The 17,013-nt window shown below is 35.1% G+C and overlaps 1 protein-coding gene across 1 annotated transcript; it reads right to left on the bottom strand.

Moving 5' to 3' along the window:
• Window positions 1–1,545: 1,545 nt before the first annotated feature.
• On the bottom strand, window positions 1,546–10,196 carry LOC108735965 (sialin). Its single transcript, XM_018468210.2, has 8 exons — window positions 10,163–10,196; window positions 9,043–9,236; window positions 6,326–6,568; window positions 6,156–6,255; window positions 5,899–6,087; window positions 4,029–4,328; window positions 3,732–3,970; window positions 1,546–2,026 (listed from the first exon to the last, which is right to left on the bottom strand). The coding sequence occupies exons 1-8, from the start codon at window positions 10,179–10,181 to the stop codon at window positions 1,820–1,822; spliced, it is 1,491 nt and encodes a 496-aa protein (XP_018323712.1). The 5' UTR covers window positions 10,182–10,196; the 3' UTR covers window positions 1,546–1,819.
• Window positions 10,197–17,013: the final 6,817 nt, after the last annotated feature.

Consider the following 17,013-nt stretch of genomic DNA (forward strand, 5'->3'; position numbering starts at 1 on the left):
TGGGATCGAATGATTCTCAGAAAACAAACCTGAAACTTGAATACAATATTTGTACCTCCACTTCACACCAGTACGGATGAACCATTGAGACGTAGCCTCTGACCTTTTCACTTGCGGCTCAGATGATAAACAAGAACCACATTCGGCTAAAAAAGAATGTCGCTCACGCTCGGGAAAAATATAGAAATGCAGAAGGGGTTGGTCATTGGGAACACATTATTTACTCTAACTTTGTGTTTTTATTCTGTTACTACTACTATATTGATGACAATCATTATAGTCGGGTCAGTTGGTGTGCGTCAAGTTCTTAGCTCGAAGAAGAGCTGAAGATCTACCTTAACACAGAATAGCAGCGTTGCCAGGTTCAGTAGACAGAATTATCGCACTCTTTAGGAAAAATTATCGTATTAACATCAAAAATATCGTAAGTTATTGCGCATGCGCATCGGAGTAATAGTCCAGTAGTGTTAGTATGAGTTTGTAAACAGAGTCTGTGTACCCCAGTGGTTTTCTCAGTTCCATTATACCATCAATAGATGACACTATAAAAACTTTCCTGACAGGCTAATAACTTCAAATAGAAAAATGAATTTCGGACTGGATTTTAAACATTTTGGAAAAAAGTTCATAAACAATTAAATTTTATTTAATGTATACAAATAAACAACTTTCCAACATATATTTATATATCTATGCATATAGTGTATATATTTTAACATTACAAAATTGTACTTAAGTTCTTAAAATCAAATATTCAACATACATAAAAATATTTTTTTTTATAATAAAATCTAATGCAATAATAATAATCAACGTATTAATTCTGTTTTATTATTATATCGTCATCACTATATTATTATCATTATTCTTATTATTATTTTCATAAAGATTATTCGAATTAAAACGAGATAATATTTCATTAGTGATCTCAAATTTATTGCATCCCCTATTCATTTCAACACACTCACTAACTTGTAAGTAAAAGTCCGTTAACCGTCACCAGTTTAGCAAGGAGAAGCTCTTCGGATGTACCTGAGAAGCTTTCGAGAATCAAAAGAGCCGAATTTGCCCGGCTCTGTTGTAAATTAGAGAGAATTTGTATTTTTATGGAGTGAAAATACCCAGACACTGTTCAAATGACCATTTGTTCTATTAACAAAAGATTTTAAGAAGGTAGGAAAACAAGGCAACTGTTTGGCAGAAACAAATATCATAGTCCCACTACATATTACTATTTGAAATTTTATCCCATGAGCACGAATTATCGTACGTTTAATAGAAATTTGAATTACGATATCGTACATCGTATTTGAATCAAAATTATCGTATGTCCCCATAATTATCGTACAGGCTGGCAACGTTGCAGAATAAAGATCGTCGAATGCGCATCTCTAGGGATTGCAATATGAGGGGCTATGTCTCGTTGGTTTTGCAGTACCTAGTTTTACAGCGGGGAAGGAACTGGTATATTCTTTAGGTGCATGTATATAAAAAACTGGGCTTCATCCACCTTTGAACATCTAGTGCTACTCCAGTAGATAAACAATGTTTTTGTAGTGATTTTTGTCTATATATTTACTATATTTACATTTGTTGTACATATGCTAAAATTATTAAAGTAAAAAACAAGTATTGACACCTACAATTTCAAAAATAGTATTAGGTATGCACTCAACACCAATTGTTTAACGTTGGTATGCGTATCCAATTTTTAATCCCATTTATGGAATTTGAGTAGGTACGACCATTTTCATTTTGCTTTGTTAATTTACAATAATCACTTTATTATTTAATAAAACTATTCCTAAATACATATGAACTAAAGTTTTTCAGTCTTAGTTTGTATTTCTTCACAATTATTATAAAAATCTGCCTTGGAAGTAGGATCTACTTTAACGACATTCTTTTCTATTTTGGAATCCCATGCTTGTACTTTCCCGCTACCGAAAAATATAAATGTTACGTCTGTGATGAGCAATACTGCTAAGGTCAACCAAAAGACTATTCTCCACTCGGATATTGTTTGCTGAAAGTACAAAAAATTTAATTACATTTAAGCATACGCATAGTAAATAGTTTATCTTTTAGATACATTTATTATATACTCTCTTCATCATCACCATAAGGTCGTCAGTCCTAAAACACTCTCTCCTATCCTGACCTAATCTTCGTATTTCCATAAAACCAGAAAAAAAAACTTTTGGGTGTTTCATTCCTACCAGCCAGTAATGCTGGTGAGCGGGCAGTCCCTCCGGACTATGCCGGAAGGTAGGGCGGAAGGCCCTCTTCAGCCTGCTTTCAGGAATAGTGGGAATGGGTGGGTGGTGGTTCGGGTGAGAAAGATAAGACGGACGAAATGAAGACAGAAGAGAATGAAAGATTATCTGTGGAATATTACTGCCTCAGCATTTGCCTAAGTNTGGTGGTTCGGGTGAGAAAGATGAGACGGACGAAATGAAGACAGAAGAGAATGAAAGATTATCTGTGGAATATTACTGCCTCAGCATTTGCCTAAGTGATCCAAGGAAACCACAGGAAAACTTGTACCAAGGCAGACGGACCCGGAATCGAGCCCGCGTCCTCCCGAATGCTAAGCAATGGTCTAGACCTCTAGGCCATGCCGCTCGGTATAAAACCAGAACAACCCACACCCTTAACTGTTTGCGAACAGTAATCTAATCTGGGTATACCTCTACCCCTCCTAACTTCCGTTTCTGCCTCTAATATGTCTCTGACTAGACCTTCATGCCTGAGAAGGTGTACCACTAACCTATCTCTCCCATTTCTTATTGACTTCCATAGAGTTCTCTATTCTCTTACCCTTTCTAATGCTTCTTCATTTCTTACGTTCTCTATCCACGGTATCCTTATGATTCGCCTGTAATACAACATTTCGAACGCTTCTAACCTTTTCCTTTCTCACTGTCCATGTTTTCCACCCGTACAACGCCGTGCTTCAAACATACACCTTTAACAACCTTTTCCGAATTTCTAAATTAACCGTTCGCGAGCATAGAAGTGACTTCTTTTTATTAAAGGCGACAAGACCCTGCTCCTCTGCTTTATATCCCTACTACTTCTTCCAACCTGACTTATCTGACTTCCTAGATACCTAAAATCAGCCTCTTCTGCTAATTTTTCGTCTCCTATCTTTATATTCGCTCTTTCCTTACTTTTCCTTCCCTTGCATACCAGTATTTTTGTTTTACTTTTGTTTATTTTCAGTTACACTCTATATATTTTTAAAAATGATGTTATAGGAAATATAAAGGCATTAAAAATACCGTAGGTAGAAAAGGTTAGAAGTGAGAAAGTGTTACAAAGAATAGAATAACGGGCGAAACAAGAAGCATGCGTGATCGTTTGGTAAGATCCCTTCTCTGATATGAATGGTTAGTTAGAGACATGTTAGAAGTAGAAACAGAAGTTAAGATGTGTAGAGATAAAGATTAGATTACCGTTCGCAAACAGTTTAAGATGTTGATTGCTCTAATTTTCGGGAAATCCCAAGTTTGGATGAAGATAGGAAGGAATGGATGTGTTAAATCGGTTTTATAACACTGAATACCTTATGATGTTGATATGATACGAGCTTCTATGTTCTTTCCGAGTCATAACTTTAGTTCCCATCAGCACAACAATGAGTTTCATTGCCCTCCGATGATGATAAATACCAACAAAACTTACCGGAATTTTCCACGTTCACATATTAAATAAATAATGTCACTTACGTTGGTCGTGAGGGCTCCAATAAGGTAGGGAGTGATCATTCCACTTACTGCACCCACACCATTTACAAATGCCATAACTATTCCTGCATAATTAGGTGACAAGTCAAGAGCGTTTACTCTTATTCCGCAATAGTAGAAACCCATTGTACCCATTCCTATGGTAAAGTAGGCTACGGCTAATAACCGGTCACAACCTGCGTAAGATGCCATCACCAGGAATATTCCTGGACCCAATGCTCCTGTAGAGGCGAGTTATAGATGTAGGTAATATTTCATGTGGGTCGAATATTTACTTACCGAGAGTTGAGAAAAATTTTCTTGCAAAGTTTATTCCAATGATTCCTCTATTTATAAGCCAATCGCATAACCATCCTGACGTTATAGAGACAATCCACATTGCAATGTAAGGTAAGGAAGACCAGAGTCCACTTTGTTTGACATTAAACTTGAGTACATCCTTCATATACTTAGGGAGATCGGTCACCATTGCGAAAAGTCCCCAATCATGGCCAATTTGAGCCAGGATCAGTGCCCATAGCGGCCACGATGTCAGTAAGTGTTTCCATGGTATTTTCTTATTTTTCTTTGAATCCTTTTCTACAATGAACAAATTTTGCGTAAATTATGTTTCGTGTACATGATCGATTTGTTCCACAGCAGGTCAAAATCTTTGGATAGTGTTGAACATACCTTTCTAACAATTAATTAAAAAAAAAAGTACCGAATAATTTAAAGGATCGCGAGTTCATGTTTATCAAATGATACTGCTATAACAATAATAAGGAAAAAGGAATATATGACTAATTTAGTACCCAAAGGAAGAAAACGAAGAAAGCATTCTTGAACAGGAACCAACACAATCTTATCGATCAAAGGAATCAGGAGCTTATAGACTCTTAAGATTCTTACAGCAATATCGACTACCTGGAATCAAATTTAGTGTGGAAAAAAATCTGTTGGGAATGGATGAAGGTCCATCAGCTTCCTCCTGGGAATACCATGCAAGGTGCGTGAAGAATTCACAGTTGTCAATAAGTTTAGCAAAGTTACGTAACTAACCTGTCGACAAGGAGGCAATTTCCATACGGTCATCGACGTATTTAGTGACAATAGCATGGGAATGTTTAGGGACCTTATCGCCTATATCGAGAAAACTTAGTATATACATATACAGTAAGTGGATGCTGCCATAAGGGTTTGGATAGTCCCGTATAGGAAGATTACTTGACTAGTTATACTTCATTTACTTTCTCTTTTGTTCAATAAACATACTTATTCATACAGTACCTGCCAAAAGTTTTGTTCAATCATGAATAATAGTGCGAGTCGAAAACAAGCGTTAAAGTCTTTAATATGTCTTCAAATATAAATAAACATCTCGTTAATATTTTCAGTAGTAAATGGTACCAATAACAGCACATTTGAGCAATGAAATTGTAGTGGATAAAATGGTCAATTTTTCCGTGCAGTACTGTACAGACTATACGCTCCTCACCGGTTAAGAGTTTGGCCGAGAGTTGTCTCCTTTCTTTTCTGGTCTAGTGCTGTTCTTTTCTACTTTGCGCCGGTCAAACTGAAGGTCACACCGCTACAGAAACTAAACGAACTATAGCACTTATTGTTAGGTATATTCAAATGGTGCATTTGGGACTAATCCGCCTGAAGGTTGGTATACTTCAGGGAATCAGACTACTAAATGCTGTGCCGGTTTGGTCTGTGGATATCGCCTTTAATAGCATGTACTGCGCGTTAAATCTATGAAGATTACATACTAGACGGCTGCTGTGTACACGATAACCCATTCATTCCCACGATTCCTTGAGGAGAGAGAGAACGGCTTTCGTCACTATTCACGATTTTCTACAACGATGTAAATTGGTGAAGCAGCTCGTCCAATAGCATGAAACAGCTAGGAATGAAACAGCAAGTTTTCTATTTCTGATGTTTATGCTAAATGTCCCACGTTTTTAATACTTACTTGCTGCTACAATGCAAAACGAAAAGACCTTCATATGACTGATTTTAAGTTTATTACTTTCACGCTCATTTTACTTTTCAAATTTAATACCCGAAAAGACTAGAACAGTCTACAGAATAGTTGTGGTTTTTAATTCCTTTTATTGATCAAAAAGCCAACAAAAGCTAACAAAACTTTATTTTTACTTACCTATTTCTTTTTCAAGAAATGCTTTCTCTTTGTCGCTTATGAATGGATGGCTCTCTGGGCTGGAGTAGCAAATGAGGGAGTAAATCACGAACCATATAATCCCAATCCCTCCAAAGACATAGAATGGTGAAGCCCAAGTATTGGTAGAAGATATGAAAAGTCCACTTAACGAATTCCCGAGTACAGTTCCTGTAACATTAAAAGCAGATGTTTGCCATTGGTGTTGGGTCTGAAAATTTTTTAAGGCAAACATTTACCGATTTGAACTCCCGAATAAGACAAAGTTGCGATTCTAGACCTTTCCGAAGATGGAACCCAGCTACTTAATAGAGCCGTTAAAGCAGGAAACGTAAATCCCTAGAATTAAATTAAACATAGTCTTCACTAATTCTAAAAGAGAAGATTACTTTGGTATTATTATACGTACTTCACCTATCCCTACAAGCACCCTAAACACAACCAACCAAGGCCAATTACCAGATCTTACAACGAAAGGGGTTAGCAAAGTAAATATTGCGGTTGATAGTATTCCTAATCCAAGGGAGTGTTTTCCACCAAAATATTCAGATAAAATCGCACCTGGTATATGAGTAACCACGTAACCCCAGTAAAAACTGCTAAGAATGATTCCTTGAGTTTCTTCATTCCAGTTGTACTTATCATTTATCAGCTATTAACAAATATGCTTTATTAAGGTGAATGATTTCGAAAAGCATACAAAATCAATAGTGGTTAACATTTAATAATAATCAAACATTAATGTAAAAGTAACTCAATTTTCATTCGCAACAAATTACTTTATAGTAATGAGGAAAAATTGTTGCTGCTATAACACCCTCGCCGGGAATCGAACCCGGCACCTTTGGATTTACGCGCTAATGCTCTGACCACTAAGCCAAAAGAAGAGACAACAGCAACAATCGTTAAACGTGCTTATTAGGTCAGAGAGTCGTCGAAATTAACGGCTCCAAACAAGAGGCGAAACGCTGGTGTGGGTTCTATAGCCAATAAAGACATTATTATCCTCCTTTTGCCTTGGTTCTTTTGTTCACATTAATAGCTAGTGCCACGTGTCATAGTGTAGTGATCAGAGCGATGGTGCGTAAAGTCAAGGGTGCTAGGTTCGATTCCCGGTGAAGGTGTAACAACAATAACAATTTTTCCTCATTAATTTCAGGAAATTTGTAGTCGGTAGAAATTGAAATAATTTCAGATTAATGTTTGAATATTTATTTATTTCAGCAATCAACGGGCAAAAATACCCAGTTACAATTTTAAGTATTACATTACATGTATATCAAAGTTATTTCATTTATTCTTTGTTTAAATAAAAATTAATTGATTAATATTTCTGATGTTCGATTTTAGATCATTAAAACTATGATTAAGCCGAAATGACAGTGAGTGAAATGTGTATTCTCTGTTTCTACTATAGTTCGTGCAACTCTCTCAGTTGACGTAGGTTATGACTGATTGGGCATTTATTAAGTATCTATGTCAAAGATTTCAGAGGAGTTTATTTGATTCATAACGAAAATCAAATCATGACTGTAATGATTTTATTGAACAAAATTTATAATGTAACATAATGCGTGAGTAGTCATGTTCCCAGTACTGTATGGTTGCAACATTTTTGTCCTTAGAAGAAAGATATCTGAGAAATGTTGAATAGACTCAAGGTTAACGAATATCTAACGAATAACAGTGTAGAGATGAATGAGGGTACATGGGTTTGTTTATATATGAAACCAAATGTCCTATGTGCTTCAGACATAACCATATCCAAGTGCATTTTAAAGATATAGTTGCTTTGAAAGATAATTCCTAGGTCCTTTATTAAATCTAACTTCTCCAATACTGTACCATGTAGCATGTAATTATGTAGTAATTTTCATCTTTGACTACGTGTAAAGGATAGAAGTTTTCATTTGTAAAGATTTAGGGAGAGACCATTGGGAGATTTTGTTAAGATCAGTTTGGAGTTTGAGCTGATCTAAAGGAGAACTAATTTTGTAACATAGTTTCACATCATCAACAAATATAAGTATTTTACGTAAGATACCATACCGACAATATCATTTATAAACAGTGGGAATAGAACCGGGCCAAGATGCGATCCTTGAGGGACATCAGAGTTTATTCTAAAGGGGTATGATTGATGATCATGAATCTTAACTATCATTTCTCATTGGGTCAGGTATGACTTAATCAGTTTATGAGAATAGGACTGAAGCCCATGTTATAAAGTTTAGACAATAGAATAGCATGGTCCACTGAGTCGAACAACTTATGGAAGTCAAGACAAATAGAATCTACTTGACAGTTATCATTTAGAACGTTAGCTATATAGTATTGAATTCGTTAAAGTAGATCGACCTTTCAAGTAACCATGATGTTCTGGTGTTATTTTATTAATGAAGCACTCACAAATCCTTTTGTTCAGGATAACATCGAGAAGTTTTGCGAATGTAGAAGTAATCGCTATGGGTCTGTAATTGGTGACATCGGAAATATTTACAGACTAGTGTATTGGAGTAGTAAATGTTTTCTTCCAGATAGCAGGAATGCTAATAAAAAATTATAACCGTTAAGTGTAGCCTGAATTTTTTTACCAGAAATTGTGAAATATGGGTCTCCATAATAATACATATGTATCGTATAATATAGGGTTACATGCTAAATATTCCTTCTGTAGACAAGATTGTTTAGATTTTCCATCGTTTGATTTAACTTGGTTTTTCATACCTACTACTTGACTTCATGTCACTCAGATTCAATCTTCTTGATATCGATTGCGGGAATTACTTATGCAATTATAAAATCTTTGACAATGAAAATATTTGAGGCGGCATTGAATACATTTAATTTTTTTCTAACGAAATACATTTCAAAAATGACTTTCACCATGTTTGTGTATATGTATGAGAGTATATTTTGAAATTACCACCCACTTTATTGATGATAATTGAAAGGTTTTGTCGTTTTGTTCCGGCGCAAGCACAGCATAATAGGAAAACTATTTGTCAATGTATTATATAGCTGTGAATCCCTAAAGGTAACAATTTGTTTACGAAATGTGTTATATGTATATGAAATATTTTGATTGCCGTTATTAAAAGCATTAACCAAAAGTCACGTACTTACAAAGGTTACACGTGGTGCAGTGTAATTTATGCCAGGATCTGGACATACTTCTCCAGTTATACCCGTTTTATTATGATTGGATGGATTAACCATGGCAGTAATTGCTACCGAGAGGACAACGCGAAACATGTACGCATTCATGATAGCAAAGAAACCCATTATCCCCAAAATCCATCTTTGTGGTATGATAAAACCTAAAACAATGTTTTTCCTTTGATTATAATTATTGGCTTGCTTGTTAGAAGTTATTCTTAGGGTCATGTTACACAACGCGTAGAGAAGCGAACCATGCGCGGTATGTACCTACTGCCGCTCAATCCATTAACCGACATGTGGAATGTCGATCCACGCTCCTTGTCATGGGGTCAACGCGGCTTGGAGCATGAAGGAATGCGCTGGCGGGTTCTTTTCCGAACATTGTTAGTAAATGTCGAAAGAAATGCGCGTGTGGTTATCAAATCAGCTCCAAAAATAACTTATTCAAATAAAATAATTCGAAATGGTTTTATTCGATTATGGTAACGTGCCTACCACATTGAGGTTAGTATTCGTGTCAGCAAGTAGATATCCATATATTTAAATGGAACTTCTTGGAGCATACGTAATCCTAAAATGTAGCATCGTACTACAGTTGGCGTTTACCGCGCCATTTGTGGTATTTTCTATAACTTATTCAGTTTGAATAAACATACCTATAGAAGTTACTGTAAAATTATATTATGCATGTAGCAAGTTTGAATAATATATAACATACGTGAAAATCTTTTGTAATATACGTATAATTACCTTTTTACTACATATATATTTATAAGAATTACCGACAGTGCCCGAGAAAAAGCACGCCAAGACGTTACTTCACGCTCCAGACCGCGCCGGCAATAGACGCCCCGTGTAACAGAGGCTTTAGATGTAGTAATTCGATTGTAAAAATTATTGGTTTTTATAAAGTTAATCAATGGAATCAGAGGAGTTAGGCATATAATAAAATAAAAAACGTTATAGAAATATATGATTCGCTTAAAAATTTTTAGAATTACAATTTTCATAGAATAACTAGTACATAAATCAAGTAAAAAATATGCACATTTCAATAATTTTTAATGCATTTAATGTTGTTTACCGTCACAAATAAGATCCATTTGCTACAGACAGGACTTTAGATGTAGCAAAATTATGCAAGATTTCATAACCAACAGCAATTAACTGTTTACGAACCTAGTATATGTACGGTGCACTTCAACAATGTTATCTTCAACATCAATTATCAGCATTTAAAACATCTAGAGTTAATAAATAAAAGCTTTACAAGTGTGTCAGCATAGTTATATGAAAAGAAAACAAAACTAATCGAAGTATGATGCTATTTGGCAAAAAATAGGATCGCAGTAAACAAAACGCAAACAACGCAAAAACGTTTTAACTATTTTACTGTTATTTTCAAATTTTAAGCTCATGTAGGTATGAATTATACGTAGCTCTTTTAACAATGTTCTGTTAACAGTTGTAGTATACAACTGGTATGCAAAGGAAGAAAAAGTAAGGCAAAAGCGAACATAAAGATAGGGGGACGAAAAATTAGGTACCTAGGAAGTCAGATAAGTCAAGACGGAAGGAGAAGTATGAATATAAAGCAAAGGATAGCGCAGGGTCGAGTCGTCTTCAATAAAAAGTAGTCATTTCTATGCTCGCCAACGGTTAATTTAGAAATCCCAAAGGATTGTTAAAGATGTATGTTTGGAGCGCGACGCAGTAAGAGTGCGAAACATGGACGGTGGGGGCGATGGAAAATAAAAGGTTAAAAGCATTCGAAATGTGGTCTTACCGGTGAATGATGAGAATACTGTGGATAGAGAAGGTTAGAAATGAAGAGGTATTAGAAAGAAGAGGAGAACACTGGACTCTATGGAAGTCAATAATAAATAGGCGATATAGGTTGGTAGAACACCTTCTCAGGCGTTAAGGGCTAGTCAGAGACATATTGGAGGCAGAAATGGGAGTTAGAAGGAGTAGAGGTAGACCTAGATTAGATTACTGTTCGCAAATACAGTCGAACCTGGATAAGTGAGAGCTCAAGGGACCGCGATCTGGTTTTTTTCTTATAGAGGTTTCTCACTAACCCGACTTTCTAGCTTATAGAGTTATAGCAGGAATCTGTCTCACTTATAGAGGTATATAAAAATACTGTTCGACAACACATTGAGATTTCGTTTAAACAATATGAGGAAGTACAGAACCTTTTTTGGCAACTTCTTTTATGAACTTACTGTAATAAGATTGTTAAACAAGTCGGTACGCACATTTGGCTATAATAAAATAAAGACTCGGTTATTCGAATACAATGTAAGTTCCTAGAACTATAGAAAACAACAACAGACACACATTTGGTCATTCGAATGAAATAAGAGTCTTAAGAGAAATTTAAGAATGTCATAAAATAGCAGAAGTAAACTGTCGCTTATAGAGGTATAGACAAGTAGCAATCTTACTTAAAGAGGTTCACGCATGAAACTTATACAGGTTTTATGTTTCTCACTTATAGAGGCTTTAGAAGGGCAAAATGACGGGACCTGGTTGTTTTAGTTTTAGGGAAATGCGAAGATTAGCTCGGTATAGGAAAGAATGGAGGTGCGTGTCCATCCAGTCTTGGGACTGACGACCTTATGATGATGATAATGATAACTATTTACACTCATCAACAAACCGTTTAGAAAGTTAAATGTAATTATGAAAAAAAATTGCAAAAGTTCTCACACATTTTGGGGGGAGGGGTTAGAACCCTTAAAACTGTACCCTGCGTTCGCGCCTATGTCTCACTAATGCTACAAACAACTCTGAACTTTTAGATCTATCGATAGTTGAACTTTTTTGATGTTTTGAATTTATTGCAGGATAACACAATACTTGTGAAATACTTTCTTGCATGAACTCGAACCTTTTTGCGATTTAGGACCTGTGGAAACTGCACTCTTCTATAACAAACGTAGAATGCCGAGACCTTTTGTTTACAGTTAGTAATAGGTAACAAATGGAAAATCTATTTAATTTCTAATTAGGCACGTTGACTGCGCCAATTAATTAAATTTGCGTTTTAGGTACAAAAATGTTATTGTTCTAATTAAACAATCAATATAACAGTAAAAGCAGGTCATGTTTTAATGCAGAAAATTGCTAGTAACCACTCGTTTTTGCCGCTTTAATAATAAACAGCCCGCAAAGTTTTACGTACCTACAAAATAATGTCGCTCGTCCTTCAAATGAAAATTGTCTTTGAATGTGACGTAGATTTTCAGTACACATTGTTAAAATGTATTTCGCTTTTAAAAATGATGAGTAGGTACCTATGTGTATTTTCATGTTGCGGATTGTAATGAAAATATTCGCATTATTTACGTACCTACTTATATCCTATAATAGTATGTTGTAAATAAATTTGATGAGATTAAAATTTATATGCTTTATAACCGCAAAAACATATTATCGCTACCATTATTACTCTATTAACAAGTCAACAATTCCACGTTACAACAATGCTTAAATTTTACAAAAGGATTAGATATGGTTCACCGACTTTTAGTTTTAAAAATACCTATGTACGTATTTAGTTGCAGATGATATAGCAGTACTAGCATCTAGCAAGGAGGACCTAGAGATAGTTTTAAATAAAATGGAAGCGGTCCTGACAGATGAGTACTGTATGAAAATAAATAAAAGTAAAACTAAAATACTGGTATGCAAGGGAAGAAAAAGTAGGGAAAGAGCGAATATAAAGATAGGAGACGAAAAATTAGAAGAAGTGGTTGATTTCAGATACCTAGGAAGTCAAATAAGTCAAGACGAAAGGAGCAGTAGCAATGGTTTCTCTTATGTCATTATCCCCGCACGTCCTACAAAAAATGTAAATAGGTACCTATACAGGTTTTTGTTGTCCCTAATTAAATAATCCACAACTTTTATATGTGTTACATTTAGAAGAATTTTTTGTGGGTGTTGGTGAATTAATTTTTGAATAAATTTTACCCACTAGAGCTAACCTTATTGTAGCTTAGTGGTAGAGTAGGTGCTAGCGCGTATCTGTAGTGGGTAAAATTAATTTCAAAATTAAATGTTCTGCGTACATATCGTCGCTGCTGTTACCTCCTTGTAACTAAGTGGAAGAGTACTGGTGCGTAAAACTAGGGGCCCGGTTACGATTCCCGGAAAGACAGCAACACCAATTTTTCCTCATTCATTTGAGGTTGTTTGTAGTGGTAAGAAATTAATTGAAAAATAAATTCACGTTAATGTATTTTATCCCTGTATTTTTAGCGTAGCATTTTTAATAGTAATAAAATGCCTGTATAATTTCCTAGATAGTATGTTTTTAAGTCAATGTATAAATATATATTAGCAAAGTATAACACTATTAATTATTTATCAACTTCGATTAATTTGTGATGCTTTTGAAGTTTTAATTCTAATTATATCTAATAATCCCTAACACGAATATTAAATTATACAGATAATCATTATATAGGAAGAGATGCTAGTGGGGCTAAATACTAGCGACGAGTTGAGAACTGAACATAAAGATATAACAGGTCAATTAAAAAGTCCCCGGCCTAAAATAGTAAAACACATTTTTTTTTGCAAAATTCGTTTTTATTATTCAACATAATTCCCTTCAAGGGTGATACACTGATTATAGCGATCCTGCAACTTTTCGATACCATTTTTGTAGTACGATATGTCCTTTGCTTCAAAATAGGCCTCAATAGTGGTCGCTGGGGGCCAAATCTGGAGAATACGGTGGATGCGGAAGCAATTCGAAGCCCAATTCATGAATTTTTGCCATCGTTTTCACTGACTTCTGAGACAGTGCATTATCTTGGTGAAGCAGGACTTTCTTTTTCTGCAAATGCGGTCGTTTCTCGGCGATATCGTCCTTCAAACGGTCCAATAACGCTATGTAATAGTCGCTGTTGATGGTCCTTCCTTTTTCAAGGTAGTCAATGAAAATTATTCCACGCGCATCCCAAAATACAGACGCCATAACCTTGCCAGCCGACTGTTGCGTTTTTGCACGCTTTGGAGCGGGTTCATCGTGTGCAGTCCACTCCGATGACTGTCGATTGGACTTCGGAGTGAAATGATGGAGCCATGTTTCATCCATTGTCACATATCGACGCAAAAACTCGGGTTTATTACGCGTGATCATCTTCAAACACTGCTCTGAATCATCAACTCGTCGTTGTTTTTGGTCAAAAGTGAGCTCGCGCGGCACCCACTTTGCACAGAGCTTTCTCATACCCAAATATTCGTGAATGATGTGATGTATACGTTCCGTTGATATCTGTAGAGTGTCTGCTATTTCATTCAATTTCAATTTACGGTCATTCAAAATCATTTTGTGGATTTTTTTAATGTTTTCGTCCGTAACAGCCTCTTTTGGGCGTCCACTGCGTTCACCGTCTTCGGTGCTCATTTCACCACGTCTAAACTTAGCATACCAATCCTTGATGGTTGATTTTCCTGGGGCAGTGTCCGGAAATTCGTTATCAAGCCAAGTTTTTGCTTCAACTGTATTTTTTCCCTTCAAAAAGCAATATTTTATCAACACGCGAAATTCCTTTTTATCCATTTTTTTCACAATAACAAAAGTTGCTTCACTAAAAATGCTATAATTCACAAACTAATGATCCGACAGCCGTCAAATTTATAGACGCGTCTTTTGAAGGTTAGGACTAACTGAAAATCATATGGATTTAGTTCTGGTGCCGCCATCTATGTGTCAGGCCGGGGACTTTTCAATTGACCCTAGTATTTTGCAATTATCAAAGGGCGGCATCATCTTTAAAAAAATACGATGTGATATATGAGAATTCGTACTAATACCTTCAGTTATCTTTTCTTATAAATGATAAATTAATATACGTTATGTCTAATCGGAATATTAAAAGAGTAAACTAAAAAAGGGTAGAATAAAAAAAAAGAAAAATTAGCAACCTATATCGTTGTATTCACGATAATCTTCCGAACAAAATTCCGTAAAAAATTTAATCCGAATAATTTTTCCCAGCCACCCATATTTCCTGGACTAAGAGTATAAGCATGCATTAAGAAATGCTTTTTCGAAAAACATTAAACTTCAAACGAGCAGAAAATTAAAGTCAGCATGAGCTTTATTAAATCAAACGTAAACTCGACACGGCACCAATGCTTCATCTCTTGTTGCAATACTTAATTTTCATACAGTCTGAGAAGTCATTTATTCATTGTACATATGCATTTAAAATGTAAATTTTGAATTTGTTTTCATTGAAAACGTAAACTGGAAAGCTCGTGTGCAATCTGTAAGTCGATACAAATCGAAGCAGAAACCGTGGTAACCTTCTCAATCACGGCAGAGTATTCATCTTTAGTCGTAAGTTTAATCCCAAGGTCATTCAAATTTGAATCATTTGATTCCAATTTTTATTTTAGAGAAGATGAATTCATAATATCAGTCAAACTCTCATTTGGAAGAGGATGAACATTCGTAACCGTTTTGTTCAACACATTCAATCTAGAAGCCAAATTTTCTTTTTGTTATTATTCACTTTAAGAACCTGCCGATTACGTTGACTTTATCGAATATATCGGTCAAATAAGCGAATTTTATTATCCATTTCTAGTCATATTAGAGGCAGAAACAGGGGTTGGTAAGGGTTGTTCTAGTTTTAAGGAAATGCGAAGATTAGCTCAAGATAGGAATGAGTGGAGGTGCATGTCCAACCAATCTTAGGACTGACGACCTTATGATGATGATGACGTCATGCCATATAGTTTACGGACATAAAAATTGGTTGCCCAATTTTTGATCAATCATCCGTGCATAGAAGGGGTAATTTATATATTTTTATTAGAACAAAAAACGCCATATCTCGAAGAAGCCCTATGACCCTTCCACGGAATACCGTGATTCCGGAGAACACTGTTGGGGTAGGCAATAAGATGTCTTCTTGTTAGACATAAAACTTTTATCAGTTTACTTTATTATTGAGATGGGGCTCCGCCAAAAACGGGTGGGTCAGAAATGGTTCGGTAGAAAAGAAAAATTGGGAACCACTGACCTAAGAATCAAGACCTCCTTGTTAAATCAAAAGAATTACTCTGTAGTACTAGTAATCGTTTTGCAAAAATGTAACATGTGCCGCTACTTCTAATAAGTATAGCTAGGTATATATTTATCAATTATTATACACATGCAACCGCAAAATTATAAAGCATGCACTTTCAATGTTCAATTTATTGAAGTGTAATAAAAATGCAAATAATCGGTTGTCGGAATTACCGCACAAAAACAACTCTAGTGAATAGTTAATGTAGTAAAAGTTTATGGAATTCCCCTCTTCCTCATAAAAATACTATATGCAGTATTTTAGAAAAGGTGACGGCATGGTACGGTTTCATGGTAGGTTTCAAATTATACGTGTGGTGTTGCCGTAATGAAAACACTTTCGTGTAAATAGGGAAGACCATTAAGGATGTTTGGGAGGTATGTCAAAATGCTACGAGACAAATAAAAATTTGGAAGAACGTTCCCCATTCAATTCTAGAACTCCTATAAAAATTACAAATCGATTCACTAAACCGTTAGAAATTTATTAAAATTTTAAGAAATTGTAATTTTACACGTCATTTTATGGAGATTCGTTAACCGAACAGATTAAATTTATTTTTATTAACAAAAAAACGCTACCAGAAATTTCAAACATTTATAATAAGTAACTTGAATTCTGGAGAATCACTTTAGCGTAAGGTTATTCAAATTCACTAAATGGTTATCGAGGAAAAAATGAAAAATTAGCTGAAAATCTCGTTTTTACTTGATAATATAATGATAATATTTATAATTGTCTGAAATAAATGCAATTTTAAAGTTTTAATTATTATTTAAACATATTAAAAAGTTTTACGCTCATTATTAATAGAGATTGAAACTAAATATTTTTT

This window comes from Agrilus planipennis, unplaced genomic scaffold (assembly GCF_000699045.2).
Source record: "Agrilus planipennis isolate EAB-ADULT unplaced genomic scaffold, Apla_2.0 scaffold60, whole genome shotgun sequence".
Taxonomy (NCBI): Eukaryota; Metazoa; Arthropoda; class Insecta; order Coleoptera; family Buprestidae; genus Agrilus; species Agrilus planipennis.